The sequence below is a fragment of the Maniola hyperantus genome, chromosome 9 (assembly GCF_902806685.2).
Source record: "Maniola hyperantus chromosome 9, iAphHyp1.2, whole genome shotgun sequence".
NCBI classification, from domain to species: domain Eukaryota; kingdom Metazoa; phylum Arthropoda; class Insecta; order Lepidoptera; family Nymphalidae; genus Maniola; species Maniola hyperantus.
In genome coordinates, this window is record NC_048544.1 from 7,748,880 (window position 1) to 7,773,120 (window position 24,241).

General features: G+C 34.8%; 3 protein-coding genes across 3 annotated transcripts; 2 read left to right on the forward strand and 1 right to left on the reverse strand.

Annotated features, from left to right (window-relative positions):
- Nucleotides 1–3,377: 3,377 nt before the first annotated feature.
- Nucleotides 3,378–7,885, forward strand: Arpc3A (Actin-related protein 2/3 complex, subunit 3A). The gene is made up of 5 exons (XM_034972157.2): nucleotides 3,378–3,498; nucleotides 3,640–3,813; nucleotides 4,883–5,075; nucleotides 5,213–5,274; nucleotides 7,642–7,885. The coding sequence occupies exons 1-5, from the start codon at nucleotides 3,493–3,495 to the stop codon at nucleotides 7,735–7,737; spliced, it is 531 nt and encodes a 176-aa protein (XP_034828048.1). The 5' UTR covers nucleotides 3,378–3,492; the 3' UTR covers nucleotides 7,738–7,885.
- Nucleotides 7,886–8,003: 118 nt separating this feature from the next.
- On the reverse strand, nucleotides 8,004–10,757 carry Arc42 (Activator-recruited cofactor subunit 42). Its single transcript, XM_034972152.2, has 5 exons — nucleotides 10,600–10,757; nucleotides 10,024–10,404; nucleotides 9,361–9,776; nucleotides 8,997–9,239; nucleotides 8,004–8,371 (listed from the first exon to the last, which is right to left on the reverse strand). Exons 1-5 carry the CDS (start codon nucleotides 10,634–10,636, stop codon nucleotides 8,228–8,230), a joined length of 1,221 nt encoding a protein of 406 aa, XP_034828043.1. The 5' UTR covers nucleotides 10,637–10,757; the 3' UTR covers nucleotides 8,004–8,227.
- A 5,888-nt stretch (nucleotides 10,758–16,645) lies between these two features.
- Nucleotides 16,646–24,039, forward strand: POLDIP2 (DNA polymerase delta interacting protein 2). Its single transcript, XM_034972155.2, has 6 exons — nucleotides 16,646–16,812; nucleotides 16,894–17,173; nucleotides 20,433–20,610; nucleotides 21,331–21,494; nucleotides 22,031–22,236; nucleotides 22,397–24,039. The coding sequence occupies exons 1-6, from the start codon at nucleotides 16,724–16,726 to the stop codon at nucleotides 22,512–22,514; spliced, it is 1,035 nt and encodes a 344-aa protein (XP_034828046.1). The 5' UTR covers nucleotides 16,646–16,723; the 3' UTR covers nucleotides 22,515–24,039.
- Nucleotides 24,040–24,241: the final 202 nt, after the last annotated feature.

Here is a 24,241-nt window from a genome sequence, read left to right on the forward strand (position 1 = left end):
AATAATAATGAGTCATGATAACAACGTCTACTATGAGTGTAGACACTGCTAACTAACACTAGCTAAGTCCCTACCTAGCGACCGGCTCCAACCATCCCCATACCGGCCCCAGACCAACCAGCTAACCTAGCACACCACACTTAGTTCAATTAACCTCAACTACAACAATCACGTTTGTCTAATACAAATTGGAACGATACAAGAAGGACTTACCGATACACAGCTATTCAACACACACTATACCATCATTCACACAATCACGTCACTTTCCACAACCTAGTACTGAACCTTTAACAACTGAAACCACATTAGGTCACAACAACAATGATAATAATAAAACCTACAGTACGATACACATAGTATCCACTGAGAAGTGCCCTCGGCAAGAGCCACACGAATAATAATCTCCTCGTACCGCCGCATTCACTTTTATTGTCTCAAAATGACGGTGGGGCGATTACGTAATGTTCAATGAGCAAAGTGTTTACAATTAAAATGGCAGCGCGCCTGCACGGCCATTCTGACATGCGTACGTCCACGTACGCCAAGTATTACAAAGCATGTGAGGTCAAAACCATAACCACAAAATCATTTATCGCTCTTCCATCCTGACTACATTCCTCACACTTCATTTGATTGGAGCTCAATTGCTATTGCAACTTCTAAATCAATTAACTATCTAAACGTTTTTTTTTTATTTGAACTTCTAAATCAAATCCACCACTGGTTCGGAACGCCACGACCCAGCGAGAAGAACCAGCAAGAAACTCGGTAGCGTCTAACTAAACTTATGAACAAAGTTTTTTTTTTTTGTTTTTTTGTTTATGGTTAATTTTGACTGTCACATAGTTTATTGACTCCACAACCATCATTTAACACGACTACGGAGTGTGACTAGCACCATCACGGCCATTCTGATATGCGACCGTCCTCGGGCGCTAGTATGATCAAGCGCGCACAATTTCCAATCATCAAGTACTACAAGCCGCAGTTCTATTCGACCAGGATCAACTATCATCTGGACTGAGCAAGCGTGTCCCTCCAACCAGCTTTTTTGAGCGTGGCCCGGACGACACCCCTCAACCAGGCTAGACTCATAACATCTGGAAGCAGTGTGTCCCCTCAACCAACTCTTACGAGTCTGGCCCGGACGACACTCTTACCAGGATAAACTCACACCATCTGGAAGAAGTGTGTCCCCTCAACCAACTCTTACGAGTCTGGCCCGGACGACACTCTTACCAGGATAAACTCACACCATCTGGAAGAAGTGTGTCCCCTCAACCAACTCTTACGAGTCTGGCCCGGACGACACTCTTACCAGGATAAACTCACACCATCTGGAAGAAGTGTGTCCCCTCAACCAACTCTTACGAGTCTGGCCCGGACGACACTCCCACCAGGATAAACTCCATAACATCTGGAAGGACACTTCCTTACCAGGATAGACTCATAACATCTGTAAGGACACTTCCTTACCAGGATAAACTCATAACATCTGGAAGGACACTTCCTTACCAGGATAGACTCATAACATCTGGAAGGACACTTCCTTACCAGGATAGACTCATAACATCTGGAAGGACACTTCCTTACCAGGATAGACTCATGAACTTACTATAACATAACATCTGTCCTTATTACGACAGGTCTACCTATTCATACAACGATCTAACACCACATGAAGATTGATTTCTAATCTTATGTCGGGAAACTCAATTTGTTATCTCTCGTGGCAAAAATAATTGTTCAGCAAAAACTCATCTACCTACATTACGGTTACTCTTTTACAAAAAGAACACTGAACTGCATCAAAATTTGTTTTTATAACAACGGGCTGAGATTTGCGGGTAGTCTGAAAATTACTGTACTAGATTTTCGATAAGTTTTAACTTTTTGTACAGTAGGTACAGTTTGTGATCATAATTTTTCACACAGTAAACAGCGTGATTGGAAAGTACTATGACTAAGACTACTTTTTATAGTTTTAACCTGCGAATTTAAATTGCGGGTATCTTGGTGAGAAACTTCATGACTAGTGGATGGTTAAGCGTGTTTTACATAGATGTGTTCATAACCTCAATATCAACCTTTCGTGGGCACAACGGAATAAATTCCGTTTTAAAATTGATCTAAAGTCTTATCAGTAAAGTATGATTCGTCGATCATAACAAAGCCTTTTATACAATTTCCAATATACAAAACAAGGTCATGGTTATGCCATCGGTTTGGTTACGAAAATGATCAACCTTTTTACAGGATGCATTAATTAAAAAAACGGGAGCTAAATTTAACTTTAAATTAAATTTAACGCTACTGCGGGTAATCCCATGTGGGCTTAGTGTGGGTAATCTCATGTGGGCTTAGTGTGGGTAATCTCATGTGGGCTTAGTGTGGGTAATCCCACTTCTGATGTAGACTCGTCAGCACCAGAAGTACGTTATTATGATCGAGATTGAAGACTAAACCACTAAAAGTAACCTTAGGTAATGGTTAACCAGATACGTCAGGAATACAACCTTTAGATTAACCGAGCCTTCGTGGGCGTACTAACATCATTCTTGCACACTACGAGAGATATCACAGACTACCCTCAACTATTAACCTACCGTCAATAATAATGAGTCATGATAACAACGTCTACTATGAGTGTAGACAATGCTAACTAACACTAGCTAAGTCCCTACCTAGCGACCGGCTCCAACCATCCCCATACCACCGGCCCCAGACCAACCAGCTAACCTAGCACACCACACTTAGTTCAATTAACCTCAACTACAACAATCACGTTTGTCTAATACAAATTGGAACGATACAAGAAGGACTTACCGATACACAGCTATTCAACACACACTATACCATCAGTCACACAATCACGTCACTTTCCACAACCTAGTACTGAACCTTTAACAACTGAAACCACATTAGGTCACAACAACAATGATAATAATAAAACCTACAGTACGATACACATAGTATCCACTGAGAAGTGCCCTCGGCAAGAGCCACACGAATAATAATCTCCTCGTACCGCCGCATTCACTTTTATTGTCTCAAAATGACGGTGGGGCGATTACGTAATGTTCAATGAGCAAAGTGTTTACAATTAAAATGGCAGCGCGCCTGCAAACGTTTAATACATATATTGTTGTTTGGTTAATACAAATAGACTACTAAACAATGGTAATAATAATTGTCGTGTTATTCATCGTTACGTCGTGCTATCGCTATCTCATACGCGGTTACACAGTACTTCAATCTACCGATATCATAATTCCAAAAATCACCGCGGGACTTTTTTCATGAAAAGGACTTTACTCTGTGCACTTCACCAAAGAGTATAATAATATACAGGCACTTCACTGAGTTAGTTGATTCAATGTACTCTGTGATCACCGTCTTTGATTACAGCTTATTACAGTCTCTCGATTACTGTACCTACTTATTCACATTTTATAACTTCTGCTAAGTAATAACTAAATAGTGAATAAAATGCCAGTAAGTAACTAATTTTGTAATATATATTTTATTTTCTTATCAATAGTGTGTGACCGTCCGACAAGTCTTCTGATGACTAATTAATTTGGATTTTGGATATTATTAAACTACGTACATATCCTAAAGCTTCAGTATTTTCAGGCTTATCATTCGACTTTAGAATACACGCAGTCAATAGGCAATTTGGCTCTATTGCCTATTCGTACTACTTTTAGAGGCCCAGCGCCTACAAGCCCAAAGATTGAATTAGACATTATTGATGAGGCTTTAAATTACTTTAAAGCTAATGTTTTCTTCAGGTTCTATGAAATAAAGGTATGTAGCATTCCTATAAACCATAAACCATTGGTCATATACATCAAAACAATCATTAATCATTAATATGTAATACACACCAGAATATATGTTTTTTTTATAAAGAATATTAACCAATTTTATTATGTTGACTAATATTTCCCTTTCCCCTCCAAGTAAGCGTAAAGCTTGTGCTAGGAGTAGGAACGACTAGTGCAACGGGTGGGGTTTGAACCGGCGACCTTTCGAATTTCAGTCCGCGCCTTTAACCGTTGAGCTATCGATGCTCTACTATTGTTTTCCTGTGTGCATTCCATGAATATGATATTAGCATTAAGCATGAACCTCACCATTATTAGAAGTAAGTTATTTATACCCAAAATCGATACAGGTCATGGACAAACTGTGCACCAATAAATTCCTGGAATGAACGAAATAACTATAAGCACTACCTACTACCTGCAGTTTTTCTATCTCTCACAGTGCTGTAGCATAGTGCTATATAGATATTTTTTTAGTATATGTCCATTGCAGCCATAGTGTTAGGGTGTCAGTATAATAATTAACAGCATTACAGATTTAATACTGGAATCATGAAAATTCCAAGTTATTAATGATTTTTGGATTCCTTTTGAGGTAAAAGGCATTCCGAACCAAAGTGGTAGATGCATTTGACAATTCAAAAGTACATGTAAAAGTTTAAAGTTTAGTAAAGAATAAAAATAATTCTATTAAGGATAAAAAGGAACCCTTATAGGATCACTTCATTTTCTGTCTGTCAAGATCCTTTTTCTCATGTGGAGATATCAAGTTTAATTTAATACAAAATACTCGGGTCTAGAATCCCTTAGAGGTGTGAAAAATATTTACAGTTGGAGGTAATTTAAGTAATAAAATCAGTACCCTTCTTTTTAATGCGAAAGTGTGTTGGTTTGTTGGTTTATTGGTTTGTCCTTCAATCACGTCGTAACGGTGCAACGGATTGACGTGATTTTTTGCATGGGTGCTTTATGCTAGTAATTAATAAATATTTTTGAACTGGATTATTATGAAAGCAGTTGTATATATGTAAAATATTTTCTGGTTTCAGTCTGATTCTGATAGAGTACTCATTTACTTAACATTGTACATTTCGGAATGTTTGAAAAGGCTGCAAAAATGCTCAAACAAGAACCAAGGACAGCAAGAGATGTACATGTTGGCAATATCAAAGTTCGACATTCCGGGTGAGCCAGGATTCCCATTGAATTCTGTCTATGCTAAACCAACTCCCCAAGAAGCAGGTACATTTATCACTTACTATTTATTTTTCTTAAAATTTTAGACTGTTCATGTGATGTGTGTAATTTCTTCTACTGAGTACCGTAAGTAATGTGGAGGAATAAATTAATCATTCATTGAAATATTCTTGGGGTTTCAGATTTGATGAGGCAATACTTACAACAACTAAGACACGAAACGGGTAATAGAGTTTGTGAAAAGGTAACACTTGATTTCTTTATACTTCTTATACTGCTTCAGTAAAGAGTCAAAGATCTCAAATTCACAATATTATAATGCATCCAAACTAATCTCTATATATAAAAACTAGCTGATCCCCGCGGCTTCGCCCGCGTAGATTTAGGTTTTTAAAGATCCCGTATAGCCTATGTCACTCAGGAATAATGTAGCTTTCTACTGGTGAAAGAATTTTTAAAATCGGTTCAGTAGTTCTAAAGATTACCCCCTACAAACAAACTTAACGACATTACCTCTTTATATAATACTAGCTGATCCCCGCGGCTTCGCCCGCGTAGATTTAGGTTTTTAAAGATCCCGTATAGCCTATGTCACTCAGGAATAATGTAGCTTTCTACTGGTGAAAGAATTTTTAAAATCGGTTCAGTAGTTCTAAAGATTACCCCCTACAAACAAACTTAACGACATTACCTCTTTATATAATATAATACAACGGGCCGTGCAGCAGAAATCGTAATATTTTAATTTCGCCATAACTTCAAAACCAAACGTCCAATTTTAATCATTCAAAGACCAAATATTATCTCCATAAACTGTTCTTAGTGATGAAATCATTTATTTTGATAAGGATTAATAGCATGAGTAAAATAAACGCGTTTAAATGTAGTCCAAAAAAAATTCAAGATTTTTAAATAAAAAAATGGTTGCTGTGCCTCACTCGACATAGATGGGTATAGTGTGTCGCGGACTTTTTTGTAGATATTTATAAGATCTACAATTAATTAGAACATTTTATGGTTCTATCTTTTATAGTTTAGGCAGCGTACGCAAAATAAGTAACTTTTCTGGTTGATTTTTTACACCTTGTGTCCGAAAAACCCAAATATCTTACGGAACCCTATTTTTTTCCAAAATAAAATATAGCCTATGTTACTCGTGGATAATGTAGCTTTCGAATGGTGAAAGAATTTTTAAAATCGGTCCAGTAGTTTTTGAGCCTATTCAGTACAAACAAACAAACAAACAAACAAACAAACAAAGTTTTCCTCTTTATAATATTAGTGTAGATGAATCACTAAATGTGTTGCTGATCGCAAATCTCGAGAATAGCTGAACCGATTTCGCTAATTCTTTTTTTATAATATTCCTTGAAGTACGAGGATGGTTCTTACAGAGAGAAAAATTTAAAAAAATTTAAGTATTGAAAAAAATAAAAATTAAAGAATCGACTGTTAGGCGGTACGAAGTTCGCCGGGTCAGCTAGTAATAAATATATTTATATTCAATATTATGAACAAAATCCATTAAAAATGTATTCACGATTTGTTGACTTAACTGAGCATAGTACAAAGTCAAAGTCAAAGTCAAATGATTTATTCAAAATAGGTAATAAATTACTCTTATTGATTGTCTGGTATAGTGTTAGATTTGTAAGATAATATAGTGGTGATAATTATAACGCAAACTTAAAACTAAAGCTACGAGGGTTCCAAACGCGCCCAGGTCTGAGAAGAGCCCACAACAAACTCAGCCGGGTATTCTTTTTATTATCACCACTTTACAAAATTATTGAAACTTATTAGAACTATCACAAAGTCGTTAAGCAACTCATTCCCAAGCTTGCTTATCATTTAAATAATCCTTTACATTGTAATAGGATTTTTCAATTAGTTTACGTTTTATGAAAACTTTGAACTTGTTGAGAGACATCTCCAATATGTCTTCTGGAAGCTTATTATAGAAACGTATGGAATTACGAGCAAATGAATTGCTAACTTTACTGAGCCTAGAGGCGGGAATTACAAGTTTATTTTTATTTCTAGTATTTATATTATGACAGTCACTTTTTTTTTTAAATACACTAATGCAATCCATCTAAAAATGTCAAATCAATCTATCTATGAAAAAAAAACCCTCGCACAATGATGGCTCCGTACTAGTCGTATTTATTCGATATTTTGCACGATAATTCAAAAACTATGATGCATAAAAATAAATATAAATGTTTTAGAATACCTTTCATATGATACCCCACTTGATATAGTTATCTTACTTCGAAAATTGAAAATACTAATTATTAGTTCATGACCACAATTTAATTTTTTTTTGTGTGATGTAACCACAAATTCACAGTTTTCAGATTTTTCCCCGAATGTCTGCTGTAAGACCTACCTACCTGCCAAATTTCATGATTCTAGGTCAACGGGAAGTACCCTGTAGGTTTCTTGACAGACACACAGACTGACAACAAAGTGATCCTATAAGGGTTCCGTTTTTCCTTTTGAGGTACGGAACCTTAAAAACAGACTTTTGCACTTGTGAAGCTTTGTGCATAGATGCTTTGATTGAAGAGTTTTTAGTGTCATTATAGTAATCTAGCATTTTTTGTAGGTATTTGCTACAGAAGATGGCAAACCCAGCAAATGGTGGCTGTGTTTTGCTAAAAGGAAATTTATGGACAAGTCTCTCTCAGGACCTGGCCAGTAAATAATAGTCTTCTGTCACTATTTATAGCATTTATTATATACCATATATTTTAAGACGCAAATTAATTATCTCAGGAAATGCATATAAAAGTTTTAAAATGTTTGTTTATCTGTATTGTTATTTTTAAATATATAAACATTTCCAACTACACAGATTGTTTAAATTGGGATTTTTATCCATTTGTACTTGTATGATCTATTTTTCTAATAACATTTTCTGTGGCATCAATATAGAAATAAGTTTAATCAAATAATACTTATATCAAAAATACAAGATTTAAATCTAAATTTGTTAATAAGAGTTAAAATAATGCAATTGTTTTAAATATTGCATGCATTACATAATATGAGTAGAGAACTTATAGCAATTCATTTATCTTACATTAGAATTACATATTTCTTTACAATATTTGTGTTGAACACGCTTTTCAAATAATATTAATTATAAAATCAGTCTATATTGTAAAGAACATGGTGGCTTTTATTATTCATTATACACCATATTCTTTGATGATTTGTCCGGCAATCACTAATCTCTGTATTTCTGAAGTACCTTCATATATCTCTGTAATTCTAGCATCCCTGTAGTGTCTCTCTGCAGGCATGTCTGATACATAACCCATACCACCAAGAATCTGCAATTTAAACAAACAATTTAATAAAAACAAGGGTCAGACTCGCGCGCAAGGGTTCCGTACTACAGACGTATTTTTTCGAAATTTAGCAGTATAAATAAAAACTATTGTGCATAAAAATAAATAAAAATCTGTTTTAGAACGTATAGAAGCCCTTTGTATAATATAGCACTTGGTATATTATATTAATCTTGCTTTGATGGAACTCTAAAAATGGATTACATAACAACATATATGGCAAAACACTGACCTTACAAGGTGAGGGACTTTAGTCTCAACAAAACAATATGCCCTTAAGCGCCATCTCCACGCACGAGAGAATCGCGGCGATAGTATCGCTCTGTGGATTGTGACTGGGGATAGGATAGGCCCATCGAATTTTGTCACATTGCGAGACTCGCCGCGATTCTCTCGTCCATGTACCAATATAATAGATGTTAAAATATTTGATTGTACAGAGCGGCGTGACTTTTTGTAAGGATATAGTCTAAAACATAGGATAGTGACATAGGATATTTTTTATCCTGGCAAATCAAAGATTTCCCACAACATTTTAGAAACCTAAAACCATGTGGGTGATGGGATGTTGCATGCATCATCTAGTATGAAATATTCTTATTTCTACCTGTATACATTGATGTGATAAAAATGTTGCTGCCTCAGATGCTGCAAGTTTAGCCATAGCTGCCTCCTTAGTGAAAGGCTTTTTGTTGTCTTTGAGCAAAGCTGCACGCCATGTGAGAAGCCTAGCTGACTCTAGCTGCACTGCCATATCTGCCAACTTGTTTTGTATTGCTTGTAGTTTCATGATTGGCTTGCCAAATGCCATCCTTTTTGATGCATACTCTACAGATACATCTAATGATGCCTAAAAAAAAGAGATTTACATACTGTATTTTGGTATAGAAATAGTGAAAAAAAAATCAAACTAAACATGCTTGACTTTTTTAGAAAAGCATATATATTTTTCATTCGATTTCTTTTTTTACCTGTGCTATGCCTAAGGCTTGTGATGCAATACCAATTCTACCTGCATCTAATGTCATCATAGCAATCTTGAACCCTAATCCAGGCTCACCCAAGATATTCTCTTTGGGAATCTCACAGTCCTCGAATATGAGGGAACAGGTAGATGATCCTCTGATACCTAATTTATCTTCTTTCTTTCCCAATTCTAACCCATTTATAGGTTTAGGTACAATGAACGCAGAAATGCCTTTATGTTTTAGGTTTTTGTCTGTAGTGGCAAACACAACAGATGCTTTGCTCTCATAACCGTTAGTGATCCAACATTTGGTACCGTTAAGAACCCATTTGTCACCACTTGTTTTGGCCGTCGTAGATGCGGCGCCCGCATCTGATCCATTTCCTGGCTCAGAGAGTGCAAAACATCCAACTTGGTCCCCTGAAAGGTATATTAATAAAATTTTAAATTAAAAGCTACAGTATGCGGTCGAAAGTAAGCCTTTAGAATGACATTTCGGCTTAGAACATTGTCTCTGTCACTCATACCTGTTTCCTGACGTTTCGCCAGTCTCAACGACAGAGACAGTGCTCTACAAATTTGCTATCTCCTTCTAAAGGTCGATGTACATTACTTTCGGCCGCGTACTGTACAAACTCTTGAAAATAGTTCCACTGACCATACTTACCAGTGCAAAAAGGTGTCACAAACTCTTTCTTTTGTTTGTCAGTACCCCAGTGGTTCACAGGCCCCAAGTAAAGAGAATTATTTACTGACATAATGACCCCAGCAGACGCACAGCCTCTAGAAATTTCCTCTAAGGCTATGGCGTAAGCTAAATAGTCCAGGCCTGTTCCTCCACACTCTTCTGGCGTAGCTATTGCCATTAGGCCAAGTTCACCCATTTTCTTAATAGCATCGCCAGGATATAAGTGATTTCGGTCAAAATTAGCAGCATTTGGTTTGAGCTCTTGCTCTGCAAAATCTCTGCAGGTTTTGTACAACATCTGGTATGTTTCAGGAAGGGCCGAAAGGGAGGCTATGCATCTTGAATGGTGTTTTGTTGCACCTAAAGGAAATGAGATTAATAATTATTCATATTTTATCGAATATTATGAATAAAAATAACTGGCTTTTGAGTTTTGATCAGTTAGAGTAGTATTTGGTGGTTTATGAGTTATACGCGCGATAACAAACAGACGAACTAAGTATTAAGTACTATTTAGGAAATGAGAAAACTTATAAGATGTATATTTTTACTTACCAAACTTATTAGCTGTTCTACACAGTAAGCTAAACATTTTAAAAATTGTCTAAAAACTATTGGTATTTAAAATCTATAAAAATATTAAAAAAACCTTTGAACCTATGTTTTATACAGCTTTTTTTTAACTTTATGTTAGGGCTCTGGGTTCTATTCTAGCTCTTTACTCTTATAACATGAGCCTTGGAACCACAGATATAGTATCTACGATTGTATGAATCTCGGATCATATTTTATGATCTGCCAAATGCTTGCGACAAACAAGCGTGTGGACGAGTATTCCGTATTTGCGTTATGCGTACCTATGCTCTGCTGTCTGCAACACTTTGGAACGTTCCGATTGGAAAGCAACAAGAAAGCAAGCCATCTGTGGTATTTGCCACCGACCACAGAGTACATTATATAGGTATACCACCGACCCAGGTATTTGCCGAATGCTGATGCGGTGCTGATGCGTGCTGTTATGTTGTTTGGCACAATAATTAGATCGAATCACGAATCTATTAATTAAAGCGAATGCTACGTATTTTTAGAGCTACCTACACGTTCAATAGGTATCGACTACCTAGTGTTTATGACGTTCGATATTTGATACGATTATAGTTTTCTGGATTTTCCACGGGATTTTCAGATAGGTAGGTACCTACACGATACGGTCGGTTTCTAGTATATAGTAGATAATCTATGGGTCGGTCGTTTAAAATAAAGTGATAAACATAGCATAGTGATTATAATCATAGGATTATAATATTCTCTTTTTTTTTTTTTTTTTTTTTTTTATTTATTTTACGGCCCTGGATAACAGTCCTTTAAGGCCTTTCAAAAATTTACAAATTCTAAAAATACAAAATTGCTTATAACTAAATATTATTCTAAAAATACAAAATTGCTTATAACTAATTAGTCTAACGTTTTTACACTTTATTTATAGTATTACTTATATAATTAAAAATAGACTTAAAATATGACGTTTTACACAACAAGTCCTTTACATGGCGGGGAAAATCAATTTTTTGTTTTTGTTCCATATTTATAGTGTTTAGATCACTGGCTAATATAAGTCTTTGTATGCCAAAAGCTGGACATTTGAGTATCATATGATTAACATCAGCCTCCTCATAATCACAATAGTTGCATTTTTTACTGTTTAGTATTTTTATTTTATTCAGGTGTGTTGGCACCAGACAGTGACCAAATCTCAGTCTATTCATTAATGATGTAAATTTTCTAGATTCACACTTTGTTTTGAAATACCATGGTTGTATTGGTATTTCCTTTTGAATTTCCGCATACCATTTTCCTTTATTTTTATTAGTCACATCCCACACTTCACTCCACAATTTCTTTTGTCTTATTTTAATTGTATTGCATAAATCCGTAAATGGCACTTTGATGCTACTTGAACAATCTTCATAAAAATTACTTCTTCTTGTAGCAGAATCAACCACTTCATTTCCTGTTATGCCTCTGTGGGAGGGTACCCAAACAAATTCTATATTAATTCCCCTTTGTTTTAAATTAAGTAGTACATTTTTAATTTGGAAAATAATATAAACTAATTTATAATTACTAAAATTAAAATTATTTATAGCTAAAAGAACACTTTTCGAGTCTGTTATTAAAACATAGTTATTAATTTTAAACATTAATTCTTCTTTGATATATTCCAATGCCTTGAACAGGGCAACGCATTCAGCAGTAAACACACTGCAGTCAGAGTTTAATTTATATGATCTACATTTTTTTAACTGTGAATCATAGAAAGCAGAACTTACAAAGTTCTCATTTTTAGAACCATCCGAATATATCCTATAATGATTTTTACAATTTTCTTCAATGAACAATAGGAAGTCTAAATTGGATTTAATATCAGTGATGTGTATTCTATTTCCGAGGTTTATTACATCATAGTGGCAATCATACATAGGCCAAACGTCATTCACATTTATCTTACTAGCAATACTATGCATATAAGTCATAATCATTGACATAGTAGGTCCTTTACCGGAAAGAAGTGCTTCCGCTGTAGGTTGTAGAGTTTCAATTGATGCTTCAGTAACTTTTAATAAATCCTGTGGAAGTAATAATTTGTTTACCAAGTTGGAGTTAGCGAATAGTTGCTTCAAACAAAACTTTTCAGCCAAATAAACACGTCTCACCGGCAAAGGAGGGATACATGTTTCTACTTCCATTGAATTAATAGGTGTAGACCGCATTGCTCCACTTATTATTCTCAAACCTATATTTTGAATGACATCCAATTTTTTCAACAACGATGGATTAGTTTGCATATACGCAAGACAGCTATAATCAAAATGACTTCTAACCATACTATTGTACAACAAAGTCAGAACTTTGGGATCTGAACCCCAAAATGTACCAGCTAAACATCTAATAAGATTAATGCTTTTTAATGCATTTTTACAAATGTAGTTAATGTGAGCATCGAATTTTAGTTTTGTATCAAAAATTACTCCTAAGAACTTCTTATTTCTTACAATTGGAACATCTAAGTTATTATATTTAATGTTTACATCTACTGGTCCACCAAATACCATGCATGAACTTTTAGAGGTATTAATACTTAATTTTAAAGTGTTTTGGTAATAATTTTGCACCTGAGTCAATGCTGAATTAACATTATTTACAGCTATTTCTACATTTTTATTTACACTATATAATAACAAGTCATCTGCAAATTGTAAAATTTTAACATCCCTTGTTGTTACATATTTCTCAATTTGAGAGGTATATAAATTGTATAAAATTGGAGATAATGATGCACCTTGCATAAGGCCTTTACTTGTTGAGTTAGGTCCATGAAGTATATTATTATACTTAACATAAAACTTTCTGTTATTTAAAAAATTTGATAGCCATTTTAACATTTTTCCAGGAATGCCAATTTCATGAAGAGAAGTAATAATCTGGTTTAAATCAACATTATCATAAGCACCTTCTATATCCAAAAATACACATACTGCAGCATCTTTTGATAACTTACAGCTTCTTAAATCCGATACAAATGATGTCAAACTCTCATTAGCACTTCTTCCTTTTCGGAAACCGTATTGGAATGTTGGTAATAATTTATTTTTTTCTGTAAAATAATCTAATCTCAGTTTTAGCATTTGTTCAAATAATTTTCCTATGCATGATGTTAGTGATATTGGTCTGTATGAATTACAATCAGATGAAGATTTATCAGGTTTTAAAATCGGTACTATACATTGGATCTTCCAACTCTCTGGAACACATTGATTATCCCATAGCCTATTAAATATATCAAGTAAAGCTAATTGACCTAATTTATGCAATTTTTTAATCATTATATATGGAATGTTATCTAAGCCGGGTGTAGAGTTTTTTCTTGATTTAAGTGCTATATTAAATTCTGCAAAAGTGAAAGGCTTTAAAAGTAACATATGCTTGTCAGAATCATTATTAAATTCGAAAACAGAGGTATTTAACGTTGTGTTATTGTTATCATGTTTAAATTTTGAAATAAAATCGGGAATCCATACATCATTTTTATGCTGTGGTGGGTTTTTAATACGTTTAAACATTTTCATATAATTCCATACTCGAGTAATAGGAGTATATCTATTGAATGTTGAACATAACTTGTACCAACTATTTTTCTTAGCATCCTTAATTATTAATTTTTTTTGTGCATCCAATTGTTTATAATTAATGTAATTTTCCATCAACCCATTTCTTTTATATAACTGTAAAGCTTCTCTCGAATTTTTAACAGCAACTTCACAGTTTTCATCCCACCAAGGAGCAGGAGTTTTAAAAAGTCTAGGACCTTCAATTTTTACATAAGGAACGAATTCTTTTCTAAGAGTATTTAAAACTTCACAGAACTTATCATAAGACTGTGAAGGATCTTTTTCATCAAAAGTTATACCTTTAAAGTATTCCTCTGATTTTGCATAATATTTGGTCCAATCTGCTTTATGAAATAGAAATTTCTCTACTTTGTCATTGACAGAATATTTAGATGGAACTAGGCTTAATTTTGTAAATGTTGGATAGTGGTAACTACCCAAAGGATCGTCACCCACTGACCATTCACATAGAGGTGCTAGTACGGGACTCACCCCTGTCACATCAATAGCAGAGCTATTTGCATTAGGTCTTTGTACTGTAGTAGATACACCTGTGTTTAACAGGCATAGGTCATGTTCATCAAAAATTTCAAACAATGTTTTGCCTCTTGAATTTGTACAACTGCACCCAAAAGCAATATGATGCGCGTTAAAATCTCCTGAGACTATACAAGGTTTTGGTAAGCTAGCAATAATATTTTTAAGTTTATTAATTCTACAATAATTGTTATTTTTAGGTGGACAATAAACACATAGAATCGACACGGAACCAATATTAGTTTCTAGAGAAATTGCTATGGACTGGACATCTTGATAAAATTGTGTTGGCAATATTTTATATTTTAATGTATTTTTTAATAAAATGCCTACTCCACCATGTTCATTATTTGCATTTTTTCCTACAAAATTATATCCTGAAAATCTAATAGGATTACTTGTATTTTTTTGCCAGGTCTCATTTAATAGCAAAATATCAATATTATGTTGTTCCAAAAATGTTTTAACCAAGGGTTTCTTATTGTTAATACTTTGGATATTATGCTGCACAATAGTTAGGTGAGAATCCATTATATTTTATTTAAATGTTCTAAAAATGTTTCTTTGATTTGATTAGTAGTCTTAATATTATTAGAGTTCCCTATTGTAACCAAAGTGTTTACTATGGCTCCTAAAAGCTTAGAGTTATTTACAATATCATTGTGTGAAATTTCTGTCTTTGTCTGTGTAGTTTGCTTAGGCTGTGAGTATGTAGTTTGGCTTTTTTGATATGTCTGAGGGCTCTGAGGCTTTGGGAGTGGAGGGAAACTCGCACTACTTATTTGAACTACTTTTGAGTAGGTTTCTTTTTTGTTCCTCTCCATTCTCGCTGCCTTTACAGGACACGTTTTTGATATTGCAAGATGCGCACCCCCACAATTGCTGCACTTCAGTGTATCTGTCGTGCAGTCCTTGTAATGGTGCTCACCAGCGCACCGTGAGCATATTTGCTGATTTTTACAAATTTTCCCATAATGGTTAAATTTCATACATTTAAAACATTGCATTAAAGGAGGAACATAAGTGAAAACTTTGTATCTCCAGTTGTCCAAATAAATGTACTGCGGTAGACTAGTACCGCTGAAAATTACACTGATAGTGGACAGAGGAATTAGCTCCTCTCCCACTTTTTTCAAAAATCTCTTTACACCTATTACTTCACTTTCCGAGGAGAGTTTATTGAATAGTTCCTGATTGCTAGATTCTTTTGGAATGAACCTAACCACCCCTACCCTTTCCACAGAGGACGCCGGGATGAACGCTCGAAGTTTATAAACTGAAAGGCACTCGTGCTTCAAAAAGTCATTAGCCGCTGTCGCTTGTTTGAAGACAAGCATAATTTTAGTAGCGTTTATGCGCCTACTTTCACTTACACCTTTTACTTGTTTAAAATATTTGGATACCACTAGGGGATTTTTGTTTCCTAGTTTGATATCTTCTGTGCTTTCTACGTATACAGGGAATTCTGAATTGGTACTAGTATCGCCGTACGCCCGGCGATACCCTGGTTTTATAAATGGTTTGTATTTTGCACCATCACTTTCAGAGGGTTTCTCCTTTTGCATTTTCTTCCTCTTTTTGCCCGCTGCTGGTTCCAAATCACCGCCGTCACTATCTGACGGCATTGTACCACAGTTTAACGAAAACTATTTACAAAATAATGTACTATTTACACTCAAAAACTATATTTTTAACAATTTTCAATTAAAAAGCGCGCTTCGCGTTTCCCGCCAAAAACGCAAGTCATAATATTCTCTTTGGTGATAAAGTCACAGACCAGTTACGAGTTACGATTGTTTTTTTAACTTGTTGTACGGCTCTGGGTTCTAGCCAATATCGACCGTCGTCGATCATTCGTCAAAGACAATAGAGGAATTGACGTTTCTCAATGTCAAAGTCATCAATTCGTGTATTTTGTCAAACAAAAATTAAAAACAAAAGTGTTGCGAAAAAATCTAATTTACAATGTTAAAATGGAAATTATCTTAAGACTTGTACCTACAAATCCTTTAAGATTAACAGCATCACGGGTAATATTAACTCATGTGGCGCATTATACACGGTAAGTAGGCACTTAATTTTTAACTATTACGTGCATAACCTAAGAAATTAATAATTCCTGTTCGCCAAACTGTTTTTTTAGGCTGGCTGAAGTTGGTAAATTAGAGGCACCTAAAGCAACAGGCAAATATGAAACCGGACAGCTCATTTTGCATAAGGTATTCGGTTATCGAGGCGTTATATTATTCCCATGGCTAGCAAGAGTCTATGACAGAGATGCCACCAATAAAAAAGAGACCATGGAGTCTGCGGATACCACTGATACAAATAGAGATTCTCTCTCAAATGTGGGTAAAGAAGTCAAGGGAAGGACCCATACTTTTTACCAAGTACTGATAGATACAAGAGATGCACCTTATATAGTAAGTATTTTATTGTTACATGATTATTATCTTGGCAAGTGATTGTTAATACGTAAACGCTGCCTATTCTTGGTTACATATTATGATATCATAATATCACAGTAGTCACTATAGTGTCACATTTTGCCAGTGTTATGAACTATTTAGACTGATGCTGACAGTATTATTGAAATTATTGCACTGTTTTTAACTTTTATTAAATTTACTTAATGTATCTAGATGTTATTGGTGGCTAGTTGCCTTTAGATATGAGGTGTGTTATGTTTAAACTTTAAAGTAAGTTAAGCGCCAATCTAAATCTAAATAAAATAACATAAATATTGATTTAGTCAGTTTTTAGGGTTCCGTACCTCAAAAGCAAAAAAATGGAATCCTGATAGGATCACTTTGTTGTCTGTCTGTCATGTCTATCACTTAACCTATACACATAACCTATCTACTTATAGGGTACTTCACGTTGACATAGAAGATAGACAGGTAGATATAGGTCTTATAGCACAAGTAAAGGATAAATTCGGAAACTGTGAATTTGTGGTCACATCAAAAGAAAAAAATTAAAATGTGTTCATGAGAACTAATAATATTTATTTTCAGTTTTCAAAGTAAGATAACTTTATCAAGTGGATCATATCAAAGGGCTTTTCTTTTACATTCTAAAACAGATTCTTATTCATTTTTATACATAATAGTTTTTGATTTATCATGTAAAATATCAAATAAAATACAGTTCCTCCCCTGTTATATCTAAAGTTTACCAATCGAAAAATCTGAAATTATGGTCAATAGAAATGTATGTACCTATATTTTATAGAAAAAATAAAACTTAACGCTCTAACTATCAGAGTTTTTTTTAAATATTAACAATAAACCTCTACAAACAAAGTTACTTTTGTGGTTCATTAAAAAAAAATTCTTGCTGTTTTCGCTAAGGAACCCTCGGTGCGCGAGTCCGACTCGCACTTTGCCAGTTTTTTTATATAAAATAAATTTACATTACTTTTTTGTATCACAAATCTTGCTTTTTCTTCCTTATTTCTGTTAAATATTAAGTATTTGCTTAATTTACCAGATATGGTTAAATAATTATTTTAACCTACATTTCTAATGGGAGAAGCATTATCATATTATTAACATATCAATTTACAGCTCTGGAAATAAGAGATTTTGCATGTAGGTCCTTTAATAGTGGTGAAAATCCTGTAGTAGTGGTGCATCTCATATAGAGGTCTATGAGATGGACCACTATTAAAAGATTTTCAAAAATTACATCCAGCAAAGGGTGTAGTGTTTTTATAAAGCAGCTAGTACTTTTTTTAGATAGATAGATTTAGATAATAGATTTAATAAGTGTCATAAATAAAATAATTATCAATGGTACCTATTCAAATTTAATTAAGATGATTTTATTTTTGACTGTGCAAACACACATCGATATGATCAGTTTTAGGATAGATGTGTACAGTTACACATCTATCCTAAAACTGTTTACTGTTTAGCAGACTAGCAGTAAAATAGGAATTATATTAAATACATCTGTTGAAACATGATAATGTACGATTAGAATTACTTTTTGTGCTTAAGAAACACAATAAGTACAGTACGCGGCAGAAAATAATGCCTTTAGAATGATATATTGGCTTTGTAGAGTGTTGTCTCTGTCACTCATACTTATGTTACATTTTGTTGGTCTCAACGACAGAGACAATGCTCTACAAAACCGCGACCTCTTTCTAAAGGTCAATGTACATTGTTTTCTGCTGCGTACTGTACTTGATGAAATTGAAGAGATTTGGCGGCTAAACACTATTTGGAGCAGTAGTGATGATTTACCTTAGTTTGTTATGATTCTTATAATGCTTTGCAAGCAAAAATTTATATCAACATTTTAACTGGACATCTACATTACATTGCATTTGACTTAAGGCTGCAATTACACCTGCAAGTTTTACTCACGTAAGTAGCTTACATAATTAACTTACGACAAATGTATTTATGTAAATACTCTTATAAGTGTCATTTACCTTAGTAAATTTGTTTTCAATTAATTACGTAAGCTACTAACGTGAGTAAAACTTAGAGGTGTAATGGAATGATGGGATAATGTCTCACAATAACAAGAGCTCTGGCTTATCAATGTCACTTTGCAGTGTGCAAATGTAACAAATGTATTCAAAACTGACTACAAATATGTTGCTCATTGCATAATGCGAATGGATCAGAGAGGTGTTAGGTACAGCAGTTCGGTGATTCCAGGTCTCATAATATTCTACATGCATAACATACATAAACTAGCGACCCGCCCCGGTTTCGCACGGGTGCAATGTAGATACTAATGTGGTGTCAGTGAAGAGGGATGAAAATCATAAAATCGATTATCGAGCCAACCTTAAAAGACACATGTATGCAATGGCGGATTTTTTTGTAGAACTTTATAAGATAAACAATTTCACCATACGTTGTTTTCGTGTAACTTTGACCATTTAGGCAGCGCATGCCTCGGAAACTCTCAAATGAGAGGATTTTTTCCGACCTAATTCACATTATTTCAATTTCCCTAGGGATCTCTAACTTTTTGAGAAATTAACTATACCTATTAACCTTCCTCTTGAATTACTCCATATATTGGTGAAAACCGCATTAAAATCCGTTGCGTAGTTTAAAACATCTACGCGTTCATACATACATACAGACAGAAGTGACTTTATTTTATACTATGTAGAGATAATACCTAACAATTGTGTACATAAGATAACATATTATCATATATTTTGTGTTTAATAAATGCAATGTCATTCACAGTTTTAATCACATTTTACATATTTGTAAATAATAGGTCATTAAATTACTTCCATTTCGAGTGCAGATATTATATTTATCATCTTAAATGGTTTGTTAAAATTTTATTAATACTAATTTCATTGGGTTGTACTTTGTTTATACAATCACGTGTTTGTAGCTTTAATTATATGTAAGTATTTTAATATTACATATTGTTTTACCTGTTATTATATTTTTAATTGTATTTTAGAGGTAATTAAAACTATGATAAATAGAAACAACTCTTTCAAAGAATTAATGCTTAGATTGTGTTCAATGTAGAATAATAATTTTGTAATCGGAAATGTAAATTATGAAGCTAGGTTTTTTCAAGTACATGTATGAGGCTACTAGTTACCAATAATTAAAAAATTCTTACGTAAAATGTTTGCTATCATATTAATTATGTTTTTGTTTTTGTTAATGTAATGTAATATTGCAGCGCGCGCAGACCGAGGCTGTTACATTTCTCGGCAACCAGGAGTCCAGTCGTAGTTTGTACGCTATACCGGGCTTAGACTATGTGGCGCATGACGACATCATCCCATACACCTCTGTAGAGCGTGTTCCACTACAGCACGAACTATTTGATAAATTTCTTATGCACAACCCTGACAAAGGTATCTTAACAGTATTTTATATTTAAAAGTCGATGATCAAACCTTTGCTACTTTAATGGCTTTACAAAATCGGAGTAAAGAATGACTTGATTCTTGTTGACTCGATCCGATTTTTAAAGGAGAGACTGATATAAGTGTACTGTGCTAAATTGTTCGAAAGCGTGCGTTGAACTAGCGCAAAATCGGAGACCCCTTCTGACCGTTTGAGGGCGACCTTTGACGGATATAAATCCGCCTCCGACAAAAATCGGTTGTACGCGTAATTTGTGGTGGTTTCTTTATGTTTTGAAAAATATTCAAAATTCTTTATTTGCAGAAACATTCCATACAATGAGATGTTATGTATTATGTAATTTTCCAGTAGAAACGAATATAAAATGTGAGAAATAGGGATGGTAACTACTAATCAAATCAACTTTTTTATTAAACATCAAAGCGCTCGCTTAGTAAGGGAGCTAGTATGAAATACATAGATGTGACGTCATAAACGTTTGGCGTAATTTGACGTACTCTTTTTTGTTAAATCGTTAATTTAAAATGGTTAGCAAACTTAAAACTAACAGTGGACGTGGATTTTACGAGTTTTGGAAGACCTTTTATATTTATTAATTATATATTATTTAATAAATATTTACATAATAATTCCTAAGAAGCAATTTATTTTTGACATAGGAATCATCCCATTTCCTAGACCGACACGATTGTTGTCAATCATTTCAGATCCACCATTTATAGCGCAAGAAACTCTACGAGCTTGGCAAAAGAAGAATCATCCATGGCTAGAACTAAGCGACGTTCATCGCGAGACCACAGAGGGGGTGCGTGTCACCGTTATACCATTCTACATGGGAAGTCGGGAGTCGCAGAACTCTGCTGTTTACTGGGCAAGTAAAAATCTTCATCAGAATCAGTACCCATAGTATAACACTACTCACATTATGAATGGGAGAGTGTGTTTGTTAGTTGATTTGATCGTTTGCCCTTCAATAACGCCGCAATGAAGCAAAGGATTGACGTAATTTTTTGCATGGATATAGTTAAAGACATGAAGAGTGACATAGGCTACTTTTAGTCCTAGAAAATCAGATGGTATCTATAAATATATAAAACGAAAAGGTGACAGACTGACTGATCTATCAACGCACAGCTCAAACTACTGAACGAATCGGGCTGAAATTTGGCATGCAGATAGCTATTATGGCGTAGGCATCCGCTTAGAAAGGATTTTTGAAAACTCAACCCCTAGGGGGGTAAAATAGGGGTTTGTAGTTTGAGTAGTCCACGCGGACGAAGTCGCAGGCGTAAACTAGTGAGCATATAAGAGCCATGCCATGTTGTCTATAAAGAAGATAATTATATAAGAGCACTCCTTTTTTACGCGTGAAAGATCTTTTTTCAGTTTCTTTCTTACGTATTTCAGTGGCGGTATTGCATCCGGTTAGAAAACTTGGGCTCGCAAGCCGTGCAGTTGCGTGAGCGGCACTGGCGGATCTTCTCACTGAGCGGCACGCTGGAGACGGTGCGCGGGCGGGGCGTGGTGGGGCAGGAGCCGCTGCTAGCGCGCCACGCGCCCGCCTTCCAGTACAGCAGCCACGTGAGCCTGCAGGCGCCCAGTGGACACATGTGGTAAGCCCCTCCTGTGCCGCAGTGAATGAGAACTCGCAAGCCGTCAGTTTCACGAGCGGCATATGTCTATATAGCTTATCGCGCGTATTCTCGTACGCGAGTCTGACTCGCACGTGGCCATTTTTGTTTAAATACAGCTCATTTATTTGTTTGGTTACAGGGGAACGTTTAGAATGGAGCGCGAAGATGGCTATACTTTCGACTGTCGCATCCCGCCATTCTCCCTTGAGAGCAAACCTGACGAGGGCACCCCTGTTGCACCCACCACCGCCGCGTAGCACGCCTCACGGACCATCGCTATAGGGTATTACTCTATTCAAATACTATAAGGTGCGAATTCGTCCATCCTCTAAGCGTCTTGACATACCTGTGTAAATTATTACGTCACAGAAAGTGGAGTGGATAAATTTTCGGTCGTAGTATTCGGTTGACATGACACCTTTTTGGCATGACGGATTGCTACGCGCATTGAAAATGCGGGTCGCGTAAAATGTGGTCTTGCCGAAATAAATGCCCGGCGCGAAGTACGGCGTTATGCCGAAGGTGGCGTAAATTTAGTGAACTAGTCATAGCCGAATTTTCGGCGAAGTAAATTACGCAGGTGTCACGACACTTTAATCACAACTTCTTTAAGAAAAATACCAACATTTTTTAATTTGAGAGTGAAGTTAGAGGGAAGTGTTAAGCCGTTCCTGTTAGTACTTGAATATTACAATAGGTACCTAGGACATAACACAAATTGTTTGCGCGTTTTGTTTCTAAACTTATTAAACGAAAAAATACCAAGATAAAAAAGCAAAATAAAATATTACACATTTCATCAGGATAATAATTGTCTGAATAATTTGTTTCAATTTCTTTAAAAAATATATATTTTTAAAGCCAGCGAGTGATTAGTTTTTTTGACAGTTTAAAACTTTAAAAACTGTAAACTACAACAACAGACTACTTCGATAGACGAACCAATTATTCAAATGATTTTTGTTAAGATTTTAAATGAAATCGTTTCTTCGTCGTGACTAAGAAACTAAAAAATTGCAAACCAACAATGTGAAGGCATATTTTACTAACTTAATAAAAATTTCAATTGTCTTCAGTTTGTTTAAAAATATTGATTAATTTTCCAAACAAAATCTGTATTATTTGAGTCGTCAATATATCGCGCATCTTGCTCTTGAGTATGTCCCGCGAGTAAATCAAATAGCATGCTCTCCCGCAATACTAATAATAATATGCTGTCAAAAAATCGGACACGAATTGGCCGGGTGATGATTCCGTCGAAAATGTAATGTACCTATTATGTAACATGACATCAAATTATTATACCTACTTTATCATAAGTCATTCATTAAGATGTGTTGATAGGTCGCGCAACAAGAGCATGAATATTTGTTTGCGAATGCTTTATGAACAAATGGTATGCTTAAATAATTATTCTATAGTCCATTTATAGTCTGCGAGAAGAAGACTATGTTATCTTTGATTGCTGATTTTTTAATCACCAAAATAAAGTGCAAAGGGGTCAATCAATAAGGATTGCACGTTTTCATCATATTATGTAAGTATAGGCAGAATAGTGCGTGATGTTCTTGTGAAGTGAGTGCTCATGTTGCGTCGCCTGAAAATATTATTCTTAGTACGCAACGGTTTGAAACCGATACGCCGAAGTCATTATTTTTAATTATCCAGTAGTGGAGGACTATTTATTACGAATGTAGCCTTAGTTGATCTTTTAGGCTGTACAGAAATTCCTTAGTTATTGTAACGAGTTTTTAGATCTTTAATAAATTACAGTATTCTGTTCTTTGTTGTTTTATTTATGATCCATTTAAGTACCTACATTGAGTGCTTGCATAGACTAGAGACTACTGTTCGCGGAGCACTAAAGCCCGTCATCTTCCGAACTATAAGTCCACCGTGTGTGTTATTCGGTGCAATTCTCAGGAGATCAATTTTTGTCCTCTGCGGATAGTAGTCACTAGTACATCGTCTGCACAGGCCCTTA